The 19785-nt window shown below is 37.6% G+C and overlaps 2 protein-coding genes across 3 annotated transcripts; one reads left to right on the top strand and one right to left on the bottom strand.

Moving 5' to 3' along the window:
* Window positions 1-25: 25 nt before the first annotated feature.
* Window positions 26-3964, bottom strand: dnajc28 (DnaJ (Hsp40) homolog, subfamily C, member 28). 2 transcript variants are annotated; one of them, XM_060876291.1, is made up of 3 exons: window positions 3848-3961; window positions 1794-1926; window positions 26-1347 (listed from the first exon to the last, which is right to left on the bottom strand). In XM_060876291.1, the coding sequence occupies exon 3, from the start codon at window positions 1341-1343 to the stop codon at window positions 219-221; it is 1125 nt and encodes a 374-aa protein (XP_060732274.1). In that variant the 5' UTR covers window positions 1344-1347; window positions 1794-1926; window positions 3848-3961; the 3' UTR covers window positions 26-218. The 2 variants fall into 2 exon arrangements, with proteins under 2 accessions (XP_060732274.1, XP_060732275.1); XM_060876292.1 differs by lacking the exon at window positions 1794-1926 and having other exon boundaries at window positions 3848-3964.
* A 1535-nt stretch (window positions 3965-5499) lies between these two features.
* mab21l3 (mab-21-like 3) lies at window positions 5500-11185 on the top strand. Its single transcript, XM_060877291.1, has 7 exons — window positions 5500-5631; window positions 5864-6004; window positions 6105-6176; window positions 6376-6667; window positions 7328-7509; window positions 10235-10429; window positions 10819-11185. The coding sequence occupies exons 1-7, from the start codon at window positions 5584-5586 to the stop codon at window positions 11050-11052; spliced, it is 1164 nt and encodes a 387-aa protein (XP_060733274.1). The 5' UTR covers window positions 5500-5583; the 3' UTR covers window positions 11053-11185.
* Window positions 11186-19785: the final 8600 nt, after the last annotated feature.

Raw genomic sequence — 19785 nt, 5'->3', positions numbered from 1 at the left:
CCTTAAAAGGATAGAACACTATGTATTACTTTAAATATGCTTTTTATTTACATGATGCTGATGTCACAATGAGAGTCATCATGAGAACTGAGCTGATTAATATATTTTCTTTTAAACAGTCAAATAAAATGTAAATCATTCTAAAGACTTGTGTAGTCTCTTCAACTTGGTGCTGTTTACAGCAGTGTTTTGAAATACAGCATTATTCAGACGTCGTTTCATTTGAGCAGACTCTGCATCCATGTAATAAGACCTTGCTTAGAGTTCTGCTGAGAGGTTGTTGCATTCTCTCTGTCTTCTATACGCTTCCGCTCTTCCTCTAGCTCCTTCTCCTTTCTATGCTGTTGATCAGTTTTCAGTACTTTCTCCAACTCTCTTTTCATATTAAAATGAACCATCTGCAAACTCATCAGAGGCACGATCAAGTTGAAATTGTCTACTTTCTTGTTGAGTTTAGCCAGTTCGTCAGAGAAAGAGGCACAGTGTTCTTTCCACTGGATCTGTTCAGGGTGTTTCATTGGGTCTCCAAGTCTGGCCCGGACATTCTGTAGTCTCTTGCGCATCTTCTCAATTGTCTCTCTAATCTCCTTCTGTGCCACGATCCATTCAGGTTGGTAGCCGTTATCAATGAGGATGCGGTTGAGGTTGTGGGTCATGGGGTCTGCATAGGGGTTGTGCTCAAACTTGCTGAGTGGTTTGCCGGCGCCGCCGAGGTTACGGAAATCACCGCGTGCCATAGACTCCTGGATGAGATCCTCAACCAGCCTCTCCATAGCCTGTGTTATCTGGATCTTCTTGCTACGCAGACGCATATCCCTCTGAACCATGGCTCCTTCTTCTGCTGCTGCTTTCTCCATGGCTTTGTAGCGGTACTCCAACACCTGATCTGTAGCTCTGTCCATCCGGAACTGCCGATACTGTCGTTCACGCTGGCTGGGTGTTCCAGAGCCCATGCCTTCATAGCTGAGGTATTGTCTGTGTTGTGGTGTATGACCTTTAACTTTTTCCTCCTCTTCCTCTTCTTGAGTGTTCTGAGATGTAGATCTTTGCCGTGCTAAGTGAGCTAGTACAACTCTGTAAGCCTCTTCTATGTGAGAGAATAAAGAAGCATCAGCGGTGGGGGCTCCAGAGTCAGGGTGATACAGTTTGGCCATGCACAAGTAGGCTTCTTTGACTGCGGCATTGCTGCTGACCTCATCCTCAGGCAGCTGCAGGAGGCGCAGGCTTTCTCTTAAGCTACGAACAGATCGAGGTCTGGAGCTAAGCAGGCGAAGACTGACGCCACTGTAGACAAACAGGAGTCTGTTTCCAGCGTACAGTCGCAGCAATGCAGAGTAGCTCATTGTGCTGAAAAGGAGAACACAAGCAAACATCAGAAAATGGCCTGAATAAACAACAAATGGAATCTTTAAGCATTTCCAGTAAAATGTTGAGTGCACAGAACAACACCCTTAAGTATGAGGAAGACAAAGTCCCTAATATGCTAGAGTGTTTTGTTTCTTCCTCCTTAGAAACCCTGAAATTTTCTATAACCCAATAACAGTGATTCCCTATCAGAGAGGGAGAAGCTCTATGGGGTTTAAGAATCAAGCAACAACCCCAATAACTATATAAAAACCTGTAATCCTTGAAGAAACTTATATATTACACCAAGCACACAGACATACATAGGAAGATCAGTTCACACTTTGTGCTAATTCAAAAAAATAAAATAAAATTAACCCAACAATTAGCCCAATGATCTTATTCACATTTACAGCATTTAGCAGACACCCTTATCCAGAACAACTTACATTTTATCTGAGCAACTGAGGGTTAAAGGCCTTGCTCAGGGGCCCAGCAGTAGCACCTTGGTGGAAATGGGATTGAAACTCACAACCTTCTGATCAGTAGTCCAACACCTCAGCCACTAAGCTCTTTTTCCGTCTGAAAGTACAGGAGAATTCGCATCAACACCAACAGACTCCCCAACAGTTTCCTTCCTGAGGCAGGCAGATTACCCAACACCCTGCTGTCTCCCAAAGCTCACCCTGCCTAGTCAAACACATAACCCAGTATGGCTCAATGCCACTGCACACACTGTACAAAGCTGCATCAGACACCTTATGGAACATTATACTTACTGGAGTTATGTATATACCTACTGCAGCTACACTACCTAATAGTTTACAGTTTACAGCCCATGTCCTGTTCTGTATTCTTGCACTCAATGTCTATAGTTTCTCTAGAACTCTAGAATAGTTTCACAAGCTGATAGTTTTATCATAACCTAGTTTGAATGCAAATGTTTACCACTAAATGATTGACGGTTGCACCAAACAACGTACACCTTCTACAACTACTGTGACTAAAGGAGATTTTGTATATATTGTGCACTATTATATCAGACCTGCACATTTTATGAACAGCAGATATGTTAATCCCTCTCCACTGCTTCTCTCTTTCTACCCATCCCGAGGCATCCAGAAATTGTACCAGCTCCGATCGTCTTCCGTGCGATTAAGATTTCGGACCTCCACTGAGATGAGGCTGACTCTGAGAATCCTGAGGCATCTAGAGATCTACCAGCTCCAGTCAGACTCTGCGATACTTAAAAGGAGATGTGAACTCCATGTGATCTTTTGCATCTATATAACATCTTTTTCTACTGTATTTTTATAATCACACCCTCCAGTGTCACCCATATGAGGATGGGTTCCCCTTGAGTCTGGTTCCTCTCAAGGTTTCTTCCTTTACTGTCTAAGGGAGTTTTTCCTTGCCACTGCTGCCTAAGTCACCTCAGACCTGATCATTGGGGATAAATACATATACATTTAAATATATCTAATATTAATCTTGAATTTTGTATTCTATTAATCTTTATATTATTCTTTATATTAACCTTTTGTTATATGTTTATGTTCTGTTAAGCCGCTTTGAGACGATGTCAATTGTAAAAAAGCGCTATACAAATAAACTTGAATTGAATTGAATACATCACAAAATACTGCCATGCACTTTAGACAGTTCTGTTTTCTACTATGTGTTATCATTATTATTATTATTATTATTATTATTATTATTATTATTATTATTATTATCATTATTGTTAGATATTGGAGTCTATGGGAGCCTTATGAATTGACACCAAACCTGCCGCATATGTTTAGTAATGTAACTTGTCAAGAAACAATCCTTCATTTGCAATTTGTGAAGTCTACTGTAAAGAGGAAGTGGGGCTCCATCTCACTAACAGCTTGACACCTTTAAACAGCACTTTTTGAGAACAAATGCTGATGGTCTCAGTGCCTTCTCTCCCTCCATTTGTCCCTTATTCTTTTCTTTGTATTAATGTTAAGGAGGATTTGTCTCATGTGGACTCTCATGTTTATGGACACTAAAACTCGCAGAAAATAGGTTTCTATAAGGGAACACAAAGGAGAGGGATTATAAAACTACAGACAGGCTATTTTATATCAGCCAGCACTTTTACAAGCGGTGTAAAATGAACACGTCTTTGCGTCTGTCATGAAAACCGCTTTGTTTATGATTATTTTTATGAATGATCGAAGGCGACGAGGATATACGTCACTTCTGTGCGACGTTTTTTATTATTTATTTATTTATTTTAAATTTAAGGTCACTTTAATTTTATATTACTGATTAAAACGTACATTAAGCGTCCACGATGAAAGCAAAATTTTATATCACGTTATTTTTAACCTATACTCAGCATACGGTTTAAGAACGACTGGCGATTGTACGAGATCAGATTTAGTTCAGTTTGTGCGGCTTGTCGTAAAGGCTAATATTGTCGTAAAATTAGAGCACGATAGCATTTAAGCTAAAAAGAGGTGACGTGTCATACCTCAATTTATTCTAAAAAAAAAAAAAAAAAATCCTCCCATTTCCACCGGAGCTCAAGTCTAAACCGTCTTGTGCCCAGAACACAGCGGTTTGTTGCCGTGCGTGAAGGAGAAATGCTTGCTGGGATTTGTAGTGTAATAATATTGTAGTCAGAAATATAGTAACTGCAGTGTGATAAACAAACCACAAGATGGCGCCAAACACCACATTGAACCCGCAGTGGTTATTTCCTCAAAGTCTTTAATCATTTTAATCACAGATATATCAGCCTCCAAGGATAGTAATCTAGGAGTTAATGTGCAATTCATTATTTTATGCTATTTAAGGCATATACTAACAATGACCAATAACAGTGAATTTTTAAGTATAGAGAATAGTTTTAGGCTATGTAGATCATAAATATAATGGCTCTAACATTGTTATTCATGACAACATATTTAGGTAATTAAGATTATTCAAACATCAGAGTACTGACTGCAGAAATATCAATACAATAGTAGTGCTAGGATTAATAGTAGGCCATCTGACAGGTTAGTGCTATGAGCTTCCTTCCACAGGCATTTTTATGGATAAGTCCTAGGGTTTTACAGGGATCTGATAGATTTCCTGTCTAATCAGAGCCCTTGGATTTAACCCTCACCTTCCCTGCTTTATAGTTCTGTCAAACAGTTGTATTCAGAATAGAAAAATGTTGAAGAGTGTTTGGATTCAGTAAATGTGTTATACTGGAAATGCAGTATTAAGAACAGAGCTACTGTTTAAATGTTTATGTGAATGCGAACCCTTGTAGAATGCTACTAAATATCTGTAAGAATTACAAACTTATCAAACTGAAAGAATTACAATTAATGCTTTAAAGTCAGGACGCACACACTTTTGACTTTGTACACAAGTCAGACAGACACTGTATTCAACATCTCATGCACATGGTCTTAGTAGAAAGAAATGTAGGGCTGAAGCATATTCAGGTCATTAGTAGCTCAGTGGGTCCTAATTAATGCTTTACTTTAAAAGAATTTCTCAGATAATACTGATACCTTTAGAATTTTCTTACATATAAAAGTCATCTTCTCTCTTTATTTATTCGATTCAATTCAATTCAAATTTATTTGTATAACGCTTTTAACAATTGACATCGTCTCAAAGCAGCTTTAAAGAACATAAACATAGAACAAAAGGTTAATATAAAGAATAATATAAAGATTAATAGAGTAAAAAAAATCAAGATTAATGTTAGATATATTTAAATGTGATTGTATTTATCCCCAATGAGCAAGTCTGAGGTGACTCAGGTGACTGTGGTGAGGAAAAACTCCCTTTAATGGTAAAGGAAGAAACCTTGAGATGAACCAGACTCAAATGGGAACCTCATCCTCATATGAGTGACACTACTCAAAATGAGAAGAAGGGATTTTGTTGCACATTTGTAGTAGAAATTTACCTCTTACACATGTAGATTATTTGTCTGTGCTATTTATCAGTCTAATGTAGTCTGTGTGAGTGGATCAGTGTTTATTTGGCTGCCCAGAGGACCATGGGACCATTTTACCATCTGACCAAGATCAATGCAATGAGATCAATCTGCTAGAGTGCTTTTCCATCAGTTCCATCCATGTTACATAGCTTAGACTGCACAAGAAAAAGTTGCACACACAGAGACCCAGATCTCTCAGAAGCTCAGAAGCACAAAGACGATATAAAAGCATAGAAGAAGCCACGGCATAATAGGATTGTGAAATGACGAACTTTACTGAGGAGGATCTGGAGCATTATTTACAGAATCAGGTCATATAAATAATAAGTGGATTTTCAGTGATTTATAGAATTAAATTGTGTACTATTTAGGATTGTAATTTGCTTTTGTTATTAATTGTTGCACGTGTCTAAATAGGCATACTTGTTTATTTTCATGAATATATATATATACAATTTATGAACTTGCATTTGATTATGAGATTAGGAAGTTATGATCGAATCTATTTGTGACAAAGTTTTGATATTAATGCATTCTCTACAGGTGGATCTCAGACACCGGCAGGTCTCTAAATCTGTAGAGGAGGTGCAAAAAATAATCAAAGACCTAACTGCTGAGATCAGCTCAAAGGATATGCGCTTCCACTCCATTGCTCACACAGGACTTCACAATAACAGCTTCAAAGTAACTTTGTTGTTTTATCAGTGTGATGTCATTAGCTATAATTAATTATGAATTAATTCTAATGAAAGTCAGTACGGTACCTTGTTTGTGTTGTCTCTAGGATCAGCCTGCTCTAGCATCAAAATGGGCTGCACTACTTCAGGGAAGGGGACCTTTCAATCCTGCCATTCAGGTAAAAGTACTGAAGTAAATGCAGGTAATCAATATCTATCCTTTACAGAGAAATTCAAACTTTACATGTGAATTATGTGATTACAAAATTTACATGTGCTTCATAGACCATTTATGAAGTAAATTGAGATGAGGTAAAAATCTCAAAATGAAGTAAAATCACAAACAAGGTTCTCCGTTCTACTTGTTTGTATCCGCAGGTGCTGACTCCCACTCTGTTCCTCATTTCTGTGCCAGTACGAGGTCTCACAGGTTATAAGGAAAGACGGGCACGTAAGTGGCGATATTACACACTGAGTGGTTCACAGCTTCTTTCACCCGTTCGAGAACCAGAGAAGCTGCACCAGTGGCTGGAACTAGAAAGCTTCACTAGTCCTATTCAGGATTGGCATGATGACTGTGTGGCGATCGAAGGTGATCTTGTTCCCTCCAAAGTAGTGAGTGCCTTTAAGGAGCAGGTAGAGGCAGCTATTAATACCTGTGGGCTGTCAGGTGAGCTTATTTTTTAATGATTTATCTCAGGAAATTATACATTCTGGAAGCAAAATAAAAACCAGATCTTTAACCTCCTACAACCTGGTGTGTACATACGTAGACATCACATTGCATCTAAAATGCAAGCCAAACCAAAGCTCGGGTCTTAGGAGGTTAAAGTCCAGCTAGGAACTATGAGGTTTATCTATTGTTGTGCACTAGAAACATTTTATATATGTGAAAAATGAAAATGAAAAAGAGAAAAAGTAAAAAAAAAAATAAGCACAGTTTAAATAATAAATAACATAACATACGAGTGGCTTTGTTTTTATTTGCAGCATATATAGTAGCGGATATATAATAGTGGTTTCTGGATGCTCAGTTAGTCTGTCCTGCTAATTCTGGACTATCAAGAATAAAATCTATAGTAAAGATCAAATCTATAGTAGAGAGACCATTCAAGGTCTGTGCTTTCATGATTAGCATCGCCTACGCTGGCCTTAGGCGCACACGCAACAGAGAGAGAGGTTGGGGGGACAAACATTCAGTACTCACACATATTTGGATGCTCATTATTTTGTTACACCAATCTACTATCATCTCTCCACAACACACCATGACTCCATACAATAATACTGTGGTTTTATGTTGGGTCCTCCTGTCCTCTTGCTATGATAGAGAAATTGAGCATGCAAGAGTCACTGGGCCCAGTGGTACGGGTGGCAGTAGAGACATCAGAAGTACAGATAGAAGTGGATCTAGTGCCCACAGTGGAGGTAATGAACTGCTGGCCCAGGAGAGCTCGCTGGCCTCGTTTACTACAGCGTTGGCCTTCCACAGAGTGTACTCGCTGTATTAAGGTGAGAAAGTGTATGTTATACATTCAGAAAAAATATCCACTATGTATGTTCTTGGTTTCTGTTTCTGTGATTTAGGTCCCTTATTAATTATATATACAAATTACATATATACTGTATAACAAGAATTATATAATATAATATTCCAAAGACATGCATGGTAGGTTGATTGGCATCTCTGGAAAATTGTCCATAGTGTGTGATTGAGTGAGTGAATGAGAGTGTGTGTGTGTGTGCCCTGCGATGGGTTGGCACTCCGTCCAGGGTGTATCCTGATTGATGACTAATGACGCCTGAGCTATACACAGGCTCCCAGTGACCTGAGAACAGTTCGGATAAGCGGTAGAAAATGAATGAATGAATATATAATGTAATCATATATACAAATAACAATAGTTATATAATATGAAATCTAAGAGTTAGAATGAGTATGAATATTAGTATTAATTCTAGTAAGTGAAGACCACTGTTATAGTATACTTGAAATACACTCTGCATGGGCAGAAGTATGTGGCCATCTCACACCAAATCGTGGGTCTTCCTCAAACTGTTGCCTTAAAGTTGGAAGCACACAATTGTTTAGGATGTCTTAAAATGCTGTAGCATTAGAAATTTCCCTTTACTGGAACGAAGGGCCCAAAATATAAAAATACAGGTGATCTGCACAGCGCCATGACCTCAACCCTGCTGAACACCATTGGAATGAACTGGACTCCTGACTGAGCCTGAGACTTCCTTGCCAAATATCTGTGCCTAATCCCACTAATGCTTTTGTGGATGAATGAGTAAATTCCCACAGCTACACTCCAGTATCCAGACAAAGGAAAGCCTTCACAGAAGTGTAAAGGTTATTATATCAGCAAAGGGGGACTAAACTTGGAATAGGATGTTCAGAAAGCACACATGAGTGTCACTGGGGTATATCTACAAACTGTATAATCAAACAGTATTAGCATAAGAGCATTACTGTATATGTATTCAATATTTGGTAGGGGCTCCTTTAGCTTTAATTACTGCCTCAATTCGACATGGCATGGAGGTGATCAGTCTGTGGCACTGCTGAGGTGGTATGGAAGCCCAGGTTCTTTGACAGTGGCCTTTAGCTCATCTGCTTTTTTTGGTCTCTTGTTTCTCATTTTCCTCTTGACAAAAGATTCTCTATGGGGTTCAAGTCTGATGAGTTTGCTGGCCAGTCAAACACACCAACAACATGGTCATTTAATCAACTTTTGGTGCTTTTGGCTATCTGGGCAGGTGCCAGAATCATGCTGGAAAATGCAATCAGCATCTTTTGAAAGCTGGTCAGCAGAAAGAAGCATGAAGTGCTCTAAAATTTCATTCAAATTGGTACATGGGGGCAGTGACTTCAGTTTTCAAAAAACAGTGGACTAACACCAGCAGATGACATTGCACCCCAAATCATCACAGACTGTGGAAACACTGGACTTCAAGCAACATTGGCTATGAGCTTCTCCGCCCTTCCTGCAGACTCTAGGACCTTAGTTTCCAAATGAAATACAAAACTTTCTCTTACCTGAAAAGAGGACTTTGGACCACTGGCTAACAGTCCAGTTCTTCTCCTTAGCCCAGCTAAGATGCCGCTGACATTGTCTGTGGTTCAGTAGTGGCTAAACAAGAGGAATACGACAACTGTAGCCAAATTCCCTGACACGTCTATGTGTGGTGGCTCTTGATGCCTTGACCCGAGCCTCAGTCCGTTCCGTGTAAAGTTCACGCAAATTCTGGAATCGATTTTGCTTGACAAGCCTCTCAAAGCTGTGGTTCTCTCTATACTGAATGTATATAATACACAAATTTCACAATTTGAGTTGAATTACTGAAATAAATGAACTTTTCCACAACATTCTAATTTATTGAGATGCACCTGTAATCTCACAGCATTTTCTTTATACAAAGTAACTGGATAACTCTCGAAATATGTTTCCAAATTAATGATAGGTAAGATTTTTAAATAAGTTTTACATTTTTTAAAGAAGTTCTGTCTTCTGTAAATTGCATAACCAAAAACAGACCTGCCCAGAAAAGATGTTTGGTTATCAGTGCATCTTAGCAAACAACTAAAATATTCTGGAGGTTCATCAAGAAATAAGACAATTCATTATGGAGATCTACCTCTGCTCTACTGCATGCCCTATTAGAGTTTCAGAACTACTGAATTTTATTTATTTATTTATTTATTTGTTTGTTTGTTTGTTTGTTTGTTTGTTTGTTTGCTTGCTTGCCTTTACTACTGGGAATGCCACATAGCAGAACATGGTTTTGCTTTTGGGGGAATTCTTCATGTTCTCACAATCTTTACATCTTTTCTGGTTCACCTATCACTGTCACTGATAGGAACTGGGTTGTCTTTTGTGTCCAGGCATTTGACAGGATGATATATGACTTATCCTTGATGATATACTATAGTACATATTCTGAAAACTCATGCTACATCTTACTTGACAGTCCCAACATTGAATTACTACTTTGTTTTCTCTTTTCAGACTCACAGGAATGCATGAACACAATGTGATTTTACTAACAACAAGTACTTGTTACTTGTCAACATTAGCTTTAAGTTGACAAAATCACACTGTCCATTGTCCATGATGAGAGCTCAATTAAACAGGCAGAAAGTGAAACATAAGTAAATAATATCATTTAAAATGTAAAGGTGGCATGGTTATTCATACAGTATCTAAGCACATTTTCTTTGCTTTCTTTGCAGTCCTTTGGTTTCAACCTCATGGCTACTTCTAATTACCACTGGCTGCTGTCTTTCTCACGGGCAGAGCAGGTGCTGCTGGCTGGCATAGATGAGGACGGTGGCTGTCGAAGGAAGTGTTACAGGGTTGTGCGTCAGCTGAAGGAGGACGTTTGGTGTCCAGGGAGCAAACCTGTCATCACTACCCACCATTTACAAGTATTATCTGTATTATTGCTCTCTTCAGCTCAGCCGTGTGCAGCCTACCTTCTTAATCAGTATTCTAGCTGCATACTGCAAATGTATTGCAATCATGAAACTCATGCTCAGACAGTACCAATGTGATCTCCACTAGAGGCTCCTCTAGCTCTTATTAACACTGTTATAATAATTTAATCAGAAATTTCTGTCTGTTTGAGTCTAAATTGTACATTTTCCACATATATATTTTAGCTATACAGCTATCAATGTATATATACATAAATATATATTTTATTTATTTATATATATTATTTATATGTATATTTTCAGCTTGTCACATCAATTTAGTATTTTTGCAATTATAAGCATGTGTGTGTGTTCCCTGCTTTTTTCTGTTTCTGCTTTAGACTCTGCTGTTCTGGACGTGTGAGAAGTATCCGAGCACCAGGGATTGGTGCAACTTACGAGAGTGTGTGCTGCGACTGGTGCAGAAGCTGCATAAATGTGTGTCACAACGTTACCTCAGACACTACTTTGTGTGTGCCTACAACCTCCTGAAGTACACCAACACAAACGAACTAGATGATATGTCCAAGAAGATCTCCGAGTTCCTCAACAATCCAAGCACCTATATTAATTAGGAGTTGTTTTTAATTAATCTTGTTTTGTTTGTGTCATGTGTAATGAATATCTTGGCACATATTAGAAATACATAGAAATGAAGTGATGACTATTGTTAAGATGAAATATATAGATGATAATAATCATAGAGTTAGAGAGAGATTTCAGCACAACTAAATTATGAGGATATTAGATGTTTAATTACACTGTTGAACTGTTATAACTGTTATGTTAAACTAAATAAAAAAGGCTAATTTCATGTTACTGTTGAATACAATGTATGTGTTTTATTTTTTGTCAAAGTTACTGGACAATTCTAAAAACAAGAGAGAAACTCAGCACAATGATGCAGTAAATATTTGAGCAGTGCATATGTTAAATGATATTTAATGAATCTTTTTATTTCTACTTTTCATTCACTAGTTATAAGAGAAAAAGTTATGTGATGTTATAGAATAAGACCTAATATGAATGTCTTTCATAGCTCAAAGAGTACCTATGTAATGTCCTAGTAATGTCTCTGTGGAATAATTATTGCTAACATGCTCATGATCAAACCAAGTGGTTTTGATTCTTAACATTTCTTGCAGTTGACAGATGCCTTTATTTAGAGTATTTTACTTTTATCTCATTTTTACTACTGAGCAGTACCAGGTTAGGGGCCTTGTCAAGGGCACAGCAGTGGCAGCTTGGTACTTTTTGGATTTGAGCACACAACCTTCAGAGCAGTGGTCAGGTGTCTTTACCACTGAGGTACTAATGAATAAAATATCATTCCTGTATATACCTTGTATGTGTTGGAATGAAATGTGGTTTCTTCATGACCATGGTGCATGGTGTTAGACTACTGATCAGAAGGTTGTGAGTTTCAATCCCAGATCCACCAAGCTTCCACTGCTGGGCACCTGAGCAAGGCCTTTAACCCTCAGTTGTGTAAATTGATGAAATATAAGTTGCTCTGGATAAGGGTGTCTGCTAAATGCTGGAAATGTAAAGTGTCTGTGGTACTTGTGAGAGTGCATGTGGTACAAAGTACTGATGGTAGGTAGAGAGACACTTATCATCTTTTCAAGCTGTTCTCACAATCCAGAAGATTGTATGGGTGTGGGGAGTTTAACTCTTTTTCAGCCTCTGCAGGATATGGAGACTGTTCTGGGCTTTCTTGGCTAGGCAGGTACTGTTGACAGCCAAGGAGAAGTAGACAGTAGTAGAAGACACAAAAAGAAGACACTTTTTACTTTCCCTACAGTTCCATTGATGTTCATTGGTGAGTTGTTCAAGCAACCTGACATATCTTTAGTCTTATCAACATTAAAGATGTCACAACACCATTTTGTGGGCTGGTTCATCGCCTCCCTCTATGCTGACTCATCTGTGTTGCAGATGAGGGCCACAGCTGTAGTGTCATCAGCAAACATGATGATGTGTATTGAACTGTACTTTTCAGCACAGTCAGCAGTCAGCAAGGTCTAACAGTGGACTAAGGGCACAGCCTTGAGGAGCACAGGTGTTCATTTTGGTAATGCTGATGGTGATGTTTCCAGTCTTGAAGGACTGGGGTGTCTCAGTCAAAAAGTCCAGGGGGTGGTCAGACTAAGCATAATCAGTTTGATTATCAGCTTTTGTTGGATGATTCTGTTGAATGATGACCAGAGGTTTATGAACATCCTTACTTAATTGTCTTTTTTGTCCAGGTGAGAAAGGCGGATGGTAGCAAATATAGAGTCCTCTGTTAAGAAGTTGGATAGGTGTACTGAAATGGGTCCAGTGTGGTGGCAAGACTGTGTTTTATGATTAGCCATTCAAAACATTCCATGGTAATTACTGGTGTTACCTTCAAGCACACGTGGACGGTTGCTTGACTCAGAGAATGTGCTGTTCAACTTGCAGATGTCATAATAGACATCTTAAAAATTTCCATGAGTTAAGCAGTCATCACTGCACCTGGCCAGGTATGCTGTCAGAGCCGGCAGCTTTCCACGGGTTCATTTTGGACAGAAACTTTCTGATGTCTACTACAGACAGAGGTGGTTTTCCATGCTGGCATGTTATTCTGGGCTTTGTACCATGAGATTTTTCAATGCATTGCAGATAAGTGGTGTAGCTTTGCATATAGACTGAGATGGCCTGGATGCCTTACCATATATGGTGTATGTCCTTAGTGTTTATATTTATAACTGTCACCTCCTATCTTCCTCACCATCATCTTCTTTCCATCACGTGTCCCTGTCTTATCTCATCCACTAACTCTTGATATATATGTTCTCATGGTCATAATGTGCACCACAGCACTTTTTTGACCCCTTGTCCTTCTATTTGGGCAAAAGTTTTAAATGGTGAAGTAACCCTCTGAATAGTTGATTCAGAAAAATATACAGCTCACAGAGATCAGAAATTCTTTTTCTAATTAAAATCTGTTCATTTACAAATTTGACCTAATACATTCACAAACCAGGTATGCTAGTAATGTTAACTTTCTTCACATTCTCTGAACATGTTCCAATCTGTGGCATGATCGTCTGTATGCTGGGATTTGCATAATACAGATGTGGTCTCAGCAGCTGAGATGGGGCAGGTTCCAGCTAGGTAAGCACTGTGAATGTTAGTGTAAACAAGGTCTACAGTGTTTGTTCCACAAGTCATGGAATCAACATGCTGGTGGAATTTTGATAACACTGATTTCCAGTTTGTGTAACAAAAAATCTCTCTGGGTATGCTGTCTTTAGGTCACTGGTAGCTATGTAAAAATCTCTTAGCATTTTCTTTGGCTTAGTGCCAGATGGAATGTACACCACAACAATGAGCATGGTGGTAACATGTTCCTAATGGTAATGGTAGCATGGTCAGCACTTTATAGTAAACTCCACCAGTGATAAACAGTTGCTCAAGACTAAAAAAACAGACCACCACCACCATCAGTATTTCCAGAATGGCTGTGTCCAGAATACTGTCACTAAGCCATGTTTCTGTAAGAACAAAGACATGGCAGTCCTGAGATTACTGCTGCTTTTGAAGAAGTCCAGTTTATTGTCAAGGGTGCAGACAATGGAGAGGAATATGGATGATAAATGGCTAGACTTGACCTTTAGCCTAGCATGGATGCCAATTTGTTTATTGCCATATTTCCTGCTGTTAGTTGCATATTTCACTATAGATTAAATAAGAATTCTGAATTAACCTTGATTAACCCTATTCAATTCAGTGGATTAGATCAGAAGCAACAGTGCTAGAGGTTAGGTGGGTATTAATTACACAGAAGATGAAGCAGAGATTACAGACAAACAGTTTGTTAAGCAAAGGAATGGTACTACAGGTCACAACTGAACTAATTATAAATGTCTTTTACATCTTTTAATATAGTTATTAAACTCATAAAAACAAAGGCAGTAAATTTATTTAAAATGTTTAGGAACTTAGATGAACAAAAGACCAAACATCACTGTTGTAGCAAAGAACGAGAATGTGCTATTTAATAAACTGACAGAAAGGAAGCATGTAAATTATAAAGAAGTGTCCATCAGTTAGACAGGAAGTGAGCTGAGAGGCAGGCTAAAGTTATGGACTTTATCAAAAGTCTGTTATGGAATTTATCAACAGCCACCATAAATAAAGAGCAAAAAACATTTATGGCACCAAAGCACAAAGAGGAGGTCATAAACTACCCTAAAGCATTACTACCCTCTTTACTAAGGAACAGTTGAAAAACAGCCTGAAATAATATACAGTAACTGTTAGAAACTGTGACAGTAGCTGAGAGGCAGCATTTTACAACAGTTTTGAGTTCAGAAGGAATAATGTTAGCAGTTAGGCTAATATTAATCAAATAAGATGGCGAGGCAGTGATTAATAGCATATTTTAAGGAATGGGGTGGATGTGGATTATATCTGACCTAATAATACACTTAAAGTCCTGATAACGTGGACTATAAATGCAGACCTAGTAGCCAAAACCTGGAAAGAAGACTGGATGCCTAGAAATGGTTTTCTTTAGAAACAGTTGCAGAAATGTGCCACACAACATATAAGCTTAAAACAGTAACAACTAGGATATAGGAATCTTATTTTATATATATATATATATATATATATATATATATATATATATATATATATATATATATATATATATATATCAACTGGCACTGTTAATGATACTAGAGCTACATTTAAGACCGTTCTATATGACAGATAATGTTTATGAGCAAATATTAAAGCTGAATTTTTTCTCAAGCACATTAAGGCTCTACCTCTTTTCATGACCTGGAACTTTAAGGAAAAAGTGTAAATAGGAGCAAGGGAAGTGTTTATAACTAGTCTTCATGGAACAGATTCTTCTAAATCAGCAAAAATATAATTATTATGTTAGCGCAAAGTCTTTGACGGAGAGATCAACAGATCAGTAGATTCATGGGTTTTGGATTTTTTTACTTAATTTTATGGAATTCAATAAGCTTATGGTCCGAAATCAGAGCAGAGTTGTAGATGAGCATAGCACGAGGACTGCACAGCTTAAGATATTATAAGTAAGTGCATTTACAATTACTATGTAGACCTTCAGTTATTCAAATCCCCAAGAAAGAATATAAAATAACTTTTATTGTATAGAGGCTTTTTCAATGTGAGCTTTTTAAACTAAAATAGAATAGGCTTGATAACACCCTGGCACTTCACTCTCTGCTTTAGCCAACCCACCTTATATAGAACCATAACCTTCTAATCTGCTCAGCCGTGCGAGCTTAAAATATTTAATGTTCTACTAAATTGAGGATATACTGAGCTATTTTTTCTCTTTAATTAGAGGCCTGGCAGCTGTAGAGGTGTATACACAGCGGAGTAAGATAAGATGATGTTTGGCAATAATTGCAGTGAGAGGAAGTGCACAACATATGAGTGAATGAGTAGCCAGATGTTGTTGTGACAATTTTAACCTTACCATGTACACCGTACAGTGTAGTTTTTCGAGTCACTATACATATTTGTTGCTACAAAATTGGAATTGAAATGAGAAAATTGATAAAATCCTAGTTGAGAATACATTGTAGTGTGATCATATTTACAGCTGTATTGGAAGGACTTATCTACATAATTGACTTTTAGACTTCTAGTCATTTGATGTTGTGTCTTACTGGCATTTACCTTCTTTGGTTCTCATTACAAGCCAGAACAACAAGGACAGCTGCACATAGATTTTCTCTCAATTTTTTCTCTCTAATGCATGAACTAAGACTATATATTGCCATATCCCTTCATTCAGTTATTTGAGACATGTAGACACTTTGTACTGTACATATAAAGCTCTCTGAGATCCTGAATACTAAGGAAGGAAAGTTTATAATATACTATATAATCACAGTATAGGTTTAATCACCAATAAACTGTGCAGCTGTCTACTAACATTATTTTTGAGCCATACATGAACTGACAAAAGATAACTGAAAAAAAAATGAAAATAATATAAAAGCGATAGCCTAGATATCATCTAATACTTACACCTGAAAAACAGTCCTGATAGTAGGGTCATTTGCTTCCCTAGATTGCCCTCGTGAGGGACAGGTGTTTGAGGGTTTATTCCTGCCTCATGCTCAGTGTTCCTGACAGAGGCTCTGGATCCATGACAACCCTGACCAGGATGAAGAGCTTAATGCAGATGAATGAATCACTCAATCAATCAAGGCATGATCAATGTCATAAACTCCCCTGATTATTCCACCCATGTAAATTACATTTACAGCATTTGGCAGACACCAAGTGTTTGTCAGGAGCAACGTACATTTTATTTCATTTTCATACAACTGACAATTAAGGGTTAAGGGTCTTGTCAGTGGCCCAGTGGTGGCAACTTGGTGGACCTGGGATTCGACTCACAACCTTCCAAACAGTAGTCCAACACCTTAGCCACTAGGCTACCTCCCACACCTACGTAAAAGTAAATCATGATTTATGTATTTTCCTAGGAGAATCCATCATAGGTAGTGTCAAAAGCATGTCATAATTCAGGTTCACTATTCTCATTGTTTCATATTTTGTCCCTTCCCTTTTCCAATTTGCTTACCTTCTTCTGTAACAAACAAATCCTAAAAAAATTATACTAGCAATACACTAAGCAATAACAGCAAACTATGTGCTATTGTTCACCCAGAATTTAGAATATAATTTATAAGCAAATACAATCTTAAACAATGTATACCTGATTTCTTATTAGTTGACCTAATACACAGACATTACCTCACTTTGCACTGATTACATTTAAAAGCTTACTTTCAAAAGCTAGCTCCACGATTTATAGTGAGAATGTCCATGCCAAAACCCACTTGTCACGACTTTTGATGATCATTTATCTAAACAAAGTGATATTACCATAGATACATGAAATCCAAAATGCTTATAATTTTATTGTTACATCATCCCTTTTCTTCTTCCGCATGATATTACAGTATATAATACAGACTAATCATTTAAGCTTTTATAACCATATTTTATTATTGTAATTTACATTTAAATAAAAAAGAAGTGAGATCTATTGTGGCCACATCCATTCTGTAATTTAGTTCTAAATGCTGTAGGTGTTTAACGCAAATTAAGTGGTTGTAAATACAGAGCTGGCAGGCTGTGAGCATGCTTTGTGACTGCCAGGAATAAATTGACTACTGGCTGCCCAAATCATCAGAGAGATTATTAAAATAACAAATCCTTGTGAATGTACCCTAACTGTCAAATGCTGGGTCCGTGGGTTAAGGTACATGTTGCCTGGCAACAGTAAAGCAGGCTCAGAGTAATGGCTACCGTCTTTTAAATTTCTCTTCCACACTCACCAGTAGCCTATGTCAAAGATTATAGAGATTCATGAGCTTGAACACTGCTGATAGCTTACTTTCACATTAAGTATGCTTAGCGTGGTAGTCTGACAAAATGAAAGAAATATAGAAGCGTTCAGGGATTTGACGTCTCCCCTTTCTCTAGTGCAGTGCAGTGTTTATAAAGATGTATGTCACTGTATTCATATGTGAATATGTGATTGAAACATGACTGTTTTTGTCACGCTCACTTTTCCAAACGAGCTTAACCCCCCTCCCTGTACAATTATAAGTTGGCTTTTCATTCTCTGTTGGAAAGAACTGACCTTCTAATCTTTAAAGTATAAGTAGATTTTACACTGGGGACCATTTAAACAGGCTAACTTAGACTGTGTTTATACCATTTCTCTCTCTCTCTCTCTCTCTCTCTCTCTCTCTCTCTCTCTCTCTGTTTGTGTATGTGTCAATGTATTGTGTGCACAAAAACAAGCTGCCCTTTGTATCAGGTGCCAGGCCTAGGGTAGGCAATCTCTCTCTCTCTCTCTTTCTCTCTCTCTCTCTCACTCTCTCTCTCTCTGATCATTGACTCTTTAATGTAATCTTGGATCTTTCAGTGACTTGACAGACTGATGGTGTGGTGTGCTTGGAATAGCAGATGAAAGTAGTGAAGTGGATAGTGACTGCCTAGTTACGCACATGGTTCAGGGAACATTTTCGTGGACGGGCCCCCCATCTTACTCCCTTTGTTCATTTCTTTTTATTTCAGGTTTTGAAAAAAAGCAATTTAGCACAACCCCTGAATTACATCCTGCTACACAACAGTGCCGTATGTAGACATTCAAAGATTATTTTAAAAAGACAAAAAGTTAAAAAAGAAACTTTTCAGAGCAGTTCATATCAATTCTGTTCTGTAAAACTTCTAAAGTACAAGATGTGCCTGTGTTTTTTCCTATTCAAGGACATACACACCCAGTCAAACACTGTGATCATCTTTCATTCTTGATTCTCACTCAAATGTTCTTACTCTATTTTATAGAAGAACAAACAAAGTATTATGTTATGAATATTTAAGTCTTACTGGATATTTCTAATGAAAATCAATCTTTTTAGATTATAGATTATATCATATCTTATTTTATAAAATATGCTGAGTTAGTTACACCACCACAATGCTGACCTGTAGTCGCTTTCCTTGTCACTTTATTACTGTTCTGTGGTGTTTGACACATTATTGAAGTACATTACAAAACAAAAGTCTCTCTCCAACAGAAAAGATGTGCCTGTGCTTTTTCCTATTCAAGGACATTCACACCCAGTCAAACACTGTGATCATCTTTCATTCTTGATTCTCACTCAAATGTTCTTACTCTAATTTATAGAAGAACAAACAAAGTATTATGTTATGAATATTTAAGTCTTACTGGATATTTCTAATGAAAATCAATCTTTTCTTAATATGCCATACTTTATATTTGTTCCTGCTGTCCGATCTATGCCATCTCGCTTTCCTCCCTTTCTTTTAGATTAGATTTGCATATTCTTTTAGTATATTAGATTTGGCACAGGTTTTATGCCGGATGCCCTTCCTGATGCAGCCCTCCTATTTTATCTGGGCTTGGGACTGGCACTAAGAGTTAACTCTTCAGTGGCTGGGTTTCCCTGCCTGGGAATCGAACCCGACCTGCAACAATGAGAGCATGGGATCCTGCTGCTGGACCAATAATAATAATAATAATAATAATAATAATAATAATAATAATAATAATAATAATAATAATAATAATAATAAATGTGCTATGGTGGTGTAGTAGGTAGAGTTGCCACCTCACAGCTCAAGGGTTCAATACATAAGATTTTTTTTTTGCTATTCATTGCCATACACACACTGTATCAACTAAGATTTTCATCTGAAGCTTTCCAATTTAGTTTTCAGTCATTCCTCCAGACATCTGCAGGAGA

Source organism: Tachysurus vachellii, chromosome 8 (genome assembly GCF_030014155.1).
Source record: "Tachysurus vachellii isolate PV-2020 chromosome 8, HZAU_Pvac_v1, whole genome shotgun sequence".
NCBI lineage: Eukaryota > Metazoa > Chordata > Actinopteri > Siluriformes > Bagridae > Tachysurus > Tachysurus vachellii.
The sequence above is the reverse complement of the archived record's forward strand: the minus strand, read 5'-3'. Positions and strand labels throughout refer to the sequence as shown.